Below are 9012 nucleotides of genomic sequence, written 5' to 3'. Positions count from 1 at the left end.
GCTCCTTTACTGAAACACTGACATTTCTCTCCTTGGTTATAGCAGCCACCTTCACCTCTGTCACTCCAGCGGTCAGCCAGTGCCCAGATGGTGAGAGTGAAGTGGCAAGACTTGTTGGAGACCACCCCAGTAGCCTGCAATCTCCAGAGCTGTTGCATGCCTCTGTACCCAGCTCCAGGGGACAGCTTACTCTCACCAAAACTTTCCTCACAGGTTTTTGCCCTTTTGAAACTCCACTTCTCTCTCCTTGCTAACTTGAAATCTTATCTCAATCTTTTTGTAGGTTGCTAAATTTATTGTATCTTTCTCATATTAGTTTTATAAGTTTCTTTGTCTATATTTTCTATACCAGTCTTGCTAGTACAAATAAAGCTGATTTTAGGAAGGTTAAAAAAAATATGTAAAAAACAGGTATAGGAAGGTTGCTTTTTGAACACCAGCTTGCTGTATGTATATGTCTCATAGCCTAAAATACTACCTAAATGAAGGAACATATTGACCCAAATTGTAAAGGAATTTTCTCCCTTAGCTGAACAGCTTTTTCTTAAACATTCTTTTTTTAACCTTTGCCATTTTTCCTTTTTTAAAAGTAATTTTATTTGTTTACATTCCAGTATTGCCCCCACCTCAATCCCCCTTCCACGGTTGATTCCCTTTCCATATATATATGTATATGTGTATGTGTATGTGTATGTGTATGTGTATGTGTATGTATATGTATATATATATATATGTGTGTGTGTGTGTGTGTGTTTGTGTGTGTGTTTGTGTATGTGTGTATATATATATATATGTACTTAATTATACCTGGGCTGTAAATCTGCAATACTGTGTTTACCGTATGCTGTTGCTTGCCAATACAATATACATATATATATATGTACATATATATATACACATATACATATTGTATATTGTACAATATACATATATATGTACATATATACACATATACATATATGTATATATGTGCCATATCTGACATGTATATACATATATGAGCAAAGAATTTTATATATTTATATATTTATACATATTATTTCTTTTTCTTCTCTTATAACTTTACAATCTTTTTATCAATCAGAGAGCATATTGAGTATCTTTTACTCTCCTTTTCCAATAAACTTATATTGTTTTTGAAAACAAAAAGAAGTGAACACATCTTTCTCCTCATGGAATGTAATCAGCTTGCTTAGTAAGTTTCAGTAGCTCTGGGTGGCATCTGCCTTAATTGTTACCCCAGTTCCCATTTCTCATCCTAATATCCTCTTATTGGTTTTGCTGGGCACTTCTTGCGCATAATTTAAAATATCTAAATTATAATAAATTGGGTGGGGAGAAAGCTGCCTTTATTCAATTCTGGCATAAAATTTCCCAAGCAAAATGATTTTGTGACTCTCTCCTAGAACCTAAACACATTTAGTAGAGGCCAATGAGAGTAACAAAGTTCATATTTTTAGTTGTTTACACTGGTGTTTGATTCTCTTCTTTTGAGAAAAATACTTTTAGAAAATTTCTTCAGTGTATATCTTATGTTTTTTCAGATAAATTTTAGTACTGTAACATAGTTTTATTAAATCTATACTTTAGGAAGAACTAGGAATCCAACCACTGGGGAATGTTTATTAATTCTGATTGTTGATTTCTCCAGTGATAGAACTTGAGTGATGAAACTCTAGAGGGAGTTAACTCACACTATTCTTTTAATAGCCAATCTCTTGTTATTGGTGCCCAGATTATAAAATGTTTATACCAACCAACCTTTGTAGAACAACTAATTACTATGAGAATTCGGCTTAAGGAATAGATCCTTAAATATTTCAGTATAATCTGCCATTCATATGTTCCAGGCAGTTTTCTCTTCCAGTGTAATGAAGTAGATAAGCTCTCAACATTGAGCTGCCTGTGAAGAAGGAAAGGTATGTTCAGATACAGGTCCCTATGAAATAAAATAATAGACTCCACTAGTCTGTTGCACATTTCATTGTTAATAGACATGTGTGATGTTTTATCTCTCAAAACTCATTTTCATTTCCAGTCTCTCACATCATTTTCAAGATAGTATTTATATTGTTTTATTGGTGTTTTTATAATTTAAAATTGTTTTGGGGCTTTTATACATGAATACTATGTATTCATATCATTTAAACATTCCATCTCTTTGCTACAACTTCTCCTGACTCTCTCAAATCAATAACATTTAAAATTTTAATTATGTATATGCACATGTATTATATATGTGTATATGTAATATGTGCTATATATACTATGTATACTATATATGTATAATGTGTATACTATTTACATATGTGATACATACCACACGATGTGTTCAGTCAGTATTACTCATATTTGTATGTCTTTAGCCCTAACCAGTTTTGATTGAATAGCTGTCATGATTTGAATGATAATGGTCAACATAGAGTCACATCTATTGAATATTCAGATTCAATTAATGGACTGTTTAAGAAGAATTCAGAGATGTTAACTTTTTGGTAGAAATATAGCCTTGAAAGTGATGTGAGTAGACAAACTGCTTAGGAAGCATTTGTACTTGTGACCTTCTTAAAAGAAGTGAGATCTTGTTGAAGTTTGTTACTGAGGATGGGCTTTAAGTTTTTAAAAGTCCATAACAGGCCTAGTTTTTTCTCTTTTGCCTCTTGTTTGCAGAGGCAAACAGTAACATCTACTGCCCCAGCAACATGCTTACCTTCATGCCTGCCTGCTGCTGTACTTCCACTATCAGTAATAGGGGGAACTCTAATCAAACCACTAAACTAATTTTGTAAATTGATTTGAAAATGATGTTCCTTCATAGCAGTAGAACAGAAAATTGTAGCTCTTTATCTATGGCTGTGCTCTTGTGAGATTTCCCCTATTACCTTGTTTAATGTCAGCTGAAATCAGTTAAGATACATCCAAATAGTTTTATTTCCACAGTAGCCATAAGTGTTCTCCTAACCTTTAAAGTATAAAATCACAACAAACTCTTGAATTTAATGAATTTAAACTCAGGTAGTGTGATCATTTTACAGTCATTTTGAAGCAGCTTGTTACTTTAAGTCATTTAATAAATTTTAATTCATATATTCAAGTTATAGTGTTACCTGCTACAAATAAAATTTTCTATGAAAGTAAATGTGGTTTGGGGTTATAATATATGTGTAGTTAAGTATTTGTTGACTATAAAAAAGAAACATAAAAGGAACATAAAATATACGTCATCTTCCACATATAAATTATGGCTTCCAGTTTAGTGTTTTTATGGGATTCCTAAGGGTAGGAATGAGTGAACCTCTGATTCTTGTTTCTTTTTAAAGACAGGGCTAAAATTCCTTCTGTTGGTTTGTCTTGTCCAAATTTGATGTTATAATTTTCGCTTTCTCTTACTATATTTTATTTTGTTATATTTTTAAAAATTAATGATTGGTAAATATGTAGGCAGGAAGGTAAAGGCTAACAAATGAGCTGTCACTTATTCTTGCTGGAGAAGAAAAAAATCAGTTTTCTCACACAACTACCCTGGCTATATCAGTCACTTTATGAGAGGGCTCATGTTCTCACATTCAGGGTTAGTTGACAGACATAGTTCACTTTATATTTGTGTGTGTGTGTGTGTGTGTGTGTGTGTAGTGTGTATGTAGTATGTTTGTATGTCTATTTATTTGTTTAAAATTTGGTAGTTTTATTTGGAAGGGTGTGACCTGATTTAATTTTCCGGAGGTTTATAATTGTACTGGGTTTTTTTTTGTTCATTGAGAAAAATGAAAACTTGTTAGGTAGGGAAGAAAAATGGAGTGGGAAGGACTTGAGGGAGTGAAAGAATATGAACAGACATAATTTAAATTTGTTTTAAATACTATAAAATAATTAAAATATTTTTGTTATCTTTTTAGTTTTAAGATGGTGTTCATTTACAATACTGTTGCATTATTGTACTGATTTTAATTTTTTAGAAAAAAATTGTTAAACTATCATTGAGTAAAATATAAACCTTACTTTTAACAACAACAACAAAAATTATGTTAAAAAGAAGATAAGAGTAAAGCTTAAAGGAAGATGACAACTTATAATTGTGACATATTCAGTGAACTTTTTTATAATGGTCATATCATGTGATACTTGGACCAAAAAAAAGGAACTTTTATTTCTTATGAATCTCTAAAATACCTTTGTTGATATAATCACCTGAGTTAGAAGAAGCATTATAGCGGTTGTAGTCCTTCAGGACCTTTATAAATAACATATTTATTACTATGCCTTGTGTGTCTACATATGGTTTCTAGACTGCACAATTCTAAAGAGCAGATAATTTGTATATTTTTTATTTCTCTATCTTTAAGTTCACAAGAAACTATATACTTGACAGTTGAAATTTGTTTTTAATATAGGTTCATTTGAACATCCTAACAGTATCTACTTGAATCATTATCAGCATGTGAGTATTTACTACTTTGTTTAATAAAAGTCAAAACAATTGTTTAGTTAGTATCATCCAAAGTATTGATATAATGTTGTTTTCAAAACAGAATTAAATATGCAAAACTAAGATACAAATTTTGCAATGTACACATCAAAATTGGATATTACTTGAGTTAGTATAATTATGAGATGCTGTTTTCTATTTTTACTTTCAAATTATAACTATATCTTATAAAAATAATATTAAAACAGTTATCTCATTCATATTTTCTATTAGTAAATAGTGCATACAAAAATATGATGATATACTAAATAATTCCAAATCTTCATTGTTTCACTTCTCTAAAATGAAAATCGAACTTATTGAAAAAATACTGATGAGCCTGGAGGACATTTTACTATGATAAATAAGCCAACCATAAAACTAAAAAGACAGCATATATCCATTAATATGAATTATCTGTAATGATAAATATCAGTGATCCAGAGAATACAAGAATGGTGTATAGGGAGGATAATATACGTAATACACATGTTTGATTATTTCAGAGTCTCCAGTGGTTTAAGTGAATCAGTTTTTCATCTGAACATCTTCAGGAAGATGTTCTGTGTAGTATCATGGTGAAAGTTTAAAATAACACATTGTATAATTCAAAACCATTCATTAGTTGTGAATTATTACTAAATATGAATTCTAGTATATTTTTACTAAAAATATCAGACAAGCAAGAGACACTAATTGTTACAAGGAAACTTGGAGAAATGATAAATATATCAGTTATATTGTTAATGGTAATGGTAAGATGAACATTTTAAAAGGTCATATTAATGAAATAATTTATTACAAATAGGTGTTGTTCTTTGCATCTCAATTTGCTGATAGAAAAAAATAAAACAATTCTTCATCATTAAACATTTTGGATTTTTGCTTATGGTGCATTTATATTTAGGATGCACCTGACAAAGTGAGCCTAAGATAAATGATACAAAGTCACAATATATGGTATATGGTTCTCAGCTTTTATAGTAGAAATATACTTAAAAGAAGCATTAAAATAAACATGAGCTCTTGTTTAAATATAAGTACTCAAGAAAATAAGCATTTTGGTATTGCTATATAAACACTGCTTCAAAAGAGCATGAATTAACATTATTGACCTGTATTCATTGTGAACCTTTCTTTATGATTTAGAATTGGTTAAAAAAAATTGTTCTGTTAATTGCATATAAAATTTTCTTTAGCCAATTCAGTGTTTTAAATATGTTTGGTTATATTTATGTACTAGTAGATGTTAAATATGCTTGGTTTCTAACCTACTGGCTTTTAGGTTCAATTTTTGTGTCTCATTTCCATAGAAAAACATCTAGAATTAAAATGAAGAGGTAGACAACTCTCTTGTTCATTATTTTAGAGTAAAATCTTCAATTCTTTCATCATTAACTGCAATTATGACTATGGACCTCTTGTGTATAATGCTTTTAATTTATCATAAAATAAAATACCTACCAAAATGATGGTATACATAAGTCATGAGAAATTCTTAAAAAACTCAATTCAAGGTGCTAGAATGATTCATCCATGGTAGGATATGGGTACCAATAAAATTAGGTCTTATGACAAAAGTCACAAATATGTGAGTAAGTGTGTGATTATTTCTTTGCATATCTCCTTTCTCCAGGACTAAAAAAAATCTCTGAATTCTCAGAAAAAGAAGAATGGTAGGTGATTGGAGATTTGAATTCTGTTTTATGATCCATTGAATTATAGAATGAATACTTCAAAATTTAATTTTGTATACAATTTTTTACAGAGTTTCCAGAAGACAATGGAAGAAATCAATCAGACCTCAGTGGCTGAGTTCATCCTTGCTGGTTTAACAGAGAATCCAGAGCTCCAACTGCCTCTATTCCTTATCTTCCTAGCAGTCTATTCATTTACAGTTGTTGGAAACCTGGGTATGATCATCTTGATTCTGTTTAGTTCTCAGCTACACACACCCATGTATTATTTACTCAGCAGTCTGTCCTTTATTGACTGCTGTCAGTCCACTGTCATTACTCCCAAAATGCTGCTGAACTTTGTGACAGAGAAGAATGTCATCCCGTACCCAGAATGCATAGCTCAGTTCTTCTTTTTCTGTGCTTTTGCTGTTTCTGAATGTCACATGTTAGCTGCAATGGCATATGACCGCTATGTGGCTATATCTAGCCCTTTGCTTTACAATGTAACCATGTCCTATCAAGTCTGTTCATTGATGGTAGTTGTGGTGTATGGTATTGGCTTACTCAGTGCCACAGCTCACACAATCTTCCTATTAAGAGTGTTCTTCTGTAAGTTTGATATAATAAATCACTACTTCTGTGATCTTTTTCCATTACTGGAGCTCTCTTGCTCTAGTACTTATATTAATGAAGTACTAGCACTCTCCTTCAGTGCATTTAATATTATTGTACCAGCCATGACCATCCTTAGCTCTTATATCTTCATCATTGTCAGCATCTTTCACATTCAATCCACTGGAGGCAGAGTCAAGGCCTTTCGCACCTGTAGCTCCCATATCATGGCGGTTGCAATTTTTTTTGGTACTACAGCATTCATGTATCTACAGCCATCTTCAGTCAACTCCATGGACCAAGGGAAAGTAGCATCAGTGTTTTATACCATTATTGTGCCTATGTTGAATCCTCTGATCTACTGCCTGAGAAATAAAGATGTCAAAGTTTCTCTTAAAAAGTTACTACAAAAGATAAGTTTTCTCAAAACAAAAAAATAGATTTCCTTAGCAATAGAATGGGACATATAACTTTGCAATTTGGGGGTAGAATATAATCTACAAGCAGTCATTAATAACTCTAGATGTGTGACTATTGTTGGTACATTTTTATTTAGGAGAAATGTACCAAAGATGGAATTGGATTGTTAGTTTCATACCCATGAAGAATTTCTATTCCCTGGTATAACCAGAGTTTATACACAGATAGTAAATTATATCACCTCCTGAAAATTCTGCCTAAGTGTGTGGTTGGTTACATTTACACATGCACACATAGCTCTGTTTATGCAGGACTCACTACATCAAATTGGGAATAAATACTTTTATTCAATATACTTTGGCTTTCTCCATGATTTTAGACAGTCTTCTTGTTTAATAAGCAAAGGTTTCAAAAAAGTCTTTTCTTTCTTGTGTAAGGTAAACTTGTATATACAATGTGTAACTCTAGATTTAAGAGTGTATAGAACTCTATTAGTAGTTTTTCCCCTTCCTGCCATGCTAGGTCCTCTCAAGACAGCCCAGTTGCCCCGAAAATCATGCTGTTTTCCAGCCCTCCATTGACCAGCCACCCCACTGACTCCCTCCCTCATTACCTCACCACATGATGCCCTTGCCACAATGTTGCTATGGGCACATCTAGCTTTTGGAAGATATGCACCACCCCCTGAGTTCAATTGTCCTGTCCAAGGAGACCAAATAGAAGCATTCCATAAAGGGTTCATCAAGGTTACAGGTTCTTCTAATACTTAGTACAAGAGGAATACCCAGAGACAACCAGATGGCTAAAGACCAGCATAAGAACACAAATAAAACAAGCCAAGGAAATGAGACACCATCAGAGTACAGCTATCCCACTATAATAGCAACCCCTGAATATGCTTACACAACCGAAGTGCAAGAAAATGACCTTAAGCTGAATTTTATAATTATAAAGGTCTTTAAAGAGGAAATAAAGGAAACTGCAATCAAACAAGTAGAGGCATTTAAGAAGGAAACAAATCTCTTGAAGAAATGCAGGAAAATACAATTAAACAGGTGAACTAAATGAATTAAACTGTTCAAGACATAAAAATGAAAATAGAACCAATAAAAAACACACAAACTGAGGAAATTCTGGAAACCTAGGAAAGCGAACGAAAACAACAGACATATGTGTTGTCAGAATAGAAGGGGTGGAAATGAGAATCTCAGGTATAGAAGGGACAACAGAAAAAAAATGATACACCAATCAAAGAAAATGTTGAATCTAAAATATTTCTGACACAAAACATACAGGAAGACTGGGATAGCATGAAAAGACCTAACCCAAGAATAATAGGACTAGATGAAGGTAAAGAGACTCATTGACACTCTACTATGCTTGCAGACAAGAACTTAGCACAAGTGTTTTTATGGAGGTTTTATCCAGCAGCAATTGGAGGCAAATGAAAAGACTAACAGCCAAACATCAGGAGGATACTGATGAATCTTGTGGAAGAATGAAAGATAAAAGTGAACAAGTTAGCGGAGTCAAGGACTCCACAAGAAAACCCACAGAGTCAACTAACCTGGGCCCATTGATATTCACAGAGCCTGGGCCACCAACCAGGGAGCATGCAGAAGCTGAACATAGCTCCCCCCAACCCCCCTCACATTTATAACAAATGTACAGCTTGGCCTGTAGGTAGATACCCTAACAAGTAGAACTTTGGTTGTCTCTGTCTCTGTATCTCTTTTCCCTGCCATTGAAGAATTTTTCCAGTACCTGAACTGCCTAACTGAGCCTCAGTGGGAGAGGATGTGCTTAGTCCTTCTGGGACAAGATGTCCCAGTGTGA

The 9012-nt window shown here is 32.8% G+C and overlaps 1 protein-coding gene across 2 annotated transcripts; it reads left to right on the top strand.

The window, feature by feature from the left end:
- The first annotated feature begins 1759 nt into the window (after positions 1-1759).
- Positions 1760-7427, top strand: LOC143438825 (olfactory receptor 8G50-like). 2 transcript variants are annotated; one of them, XM_076924508.1, is made up of 4 exons: positions 1760-1919; positions 4392-4438; positions 6102-6141; positions 6234-7427. In XM_076924508.1, the coding sequence occupies exons 3-4, from the start codon at positions 6139-6141 to the stop codon at positions 7194-7196; spliced, it is 966 nt and encodes a 321-aa protein (XP_076780623.1). In that variant the 5' UTR covers positions 1760-1919; positions 4392-4438; positions 6102-6138; the 3' UTR covers positions 7197-7427. The 2 variants fall into 2 exon arrangements, with proteins under 2 accessions (XP_076780623.1, XP_076780624.1); XM_076924509.1 differs by lacking the exon at positions 6102-6141.
- The last annotated feature ends 1585 nt before the right edge of the window (positions 7428-9012 follow it).

The sequence above is a fragment of the Arvicanthis niloticus genome, chromosome 26 (assembly GCF_011762505.2).
Source record: "Arvicanthis niloticus isolate mArvNil1 chromosome 26, mArvNil1.pat.X, whole genome shotgun sequence".
In the NCBI taxonomy this organism is placed as follows: domain Eukaryota; kingdom Metazoa; phylum Chordata; class Mammalia; order Rodentia; family Muridae; genus Arvicanthis; species Arvicanthis niloticus.
Note: the sequence above shows the minus strand (reverse complement) of the source record. Positions and strands in the feature narration are given on the sequence as shown.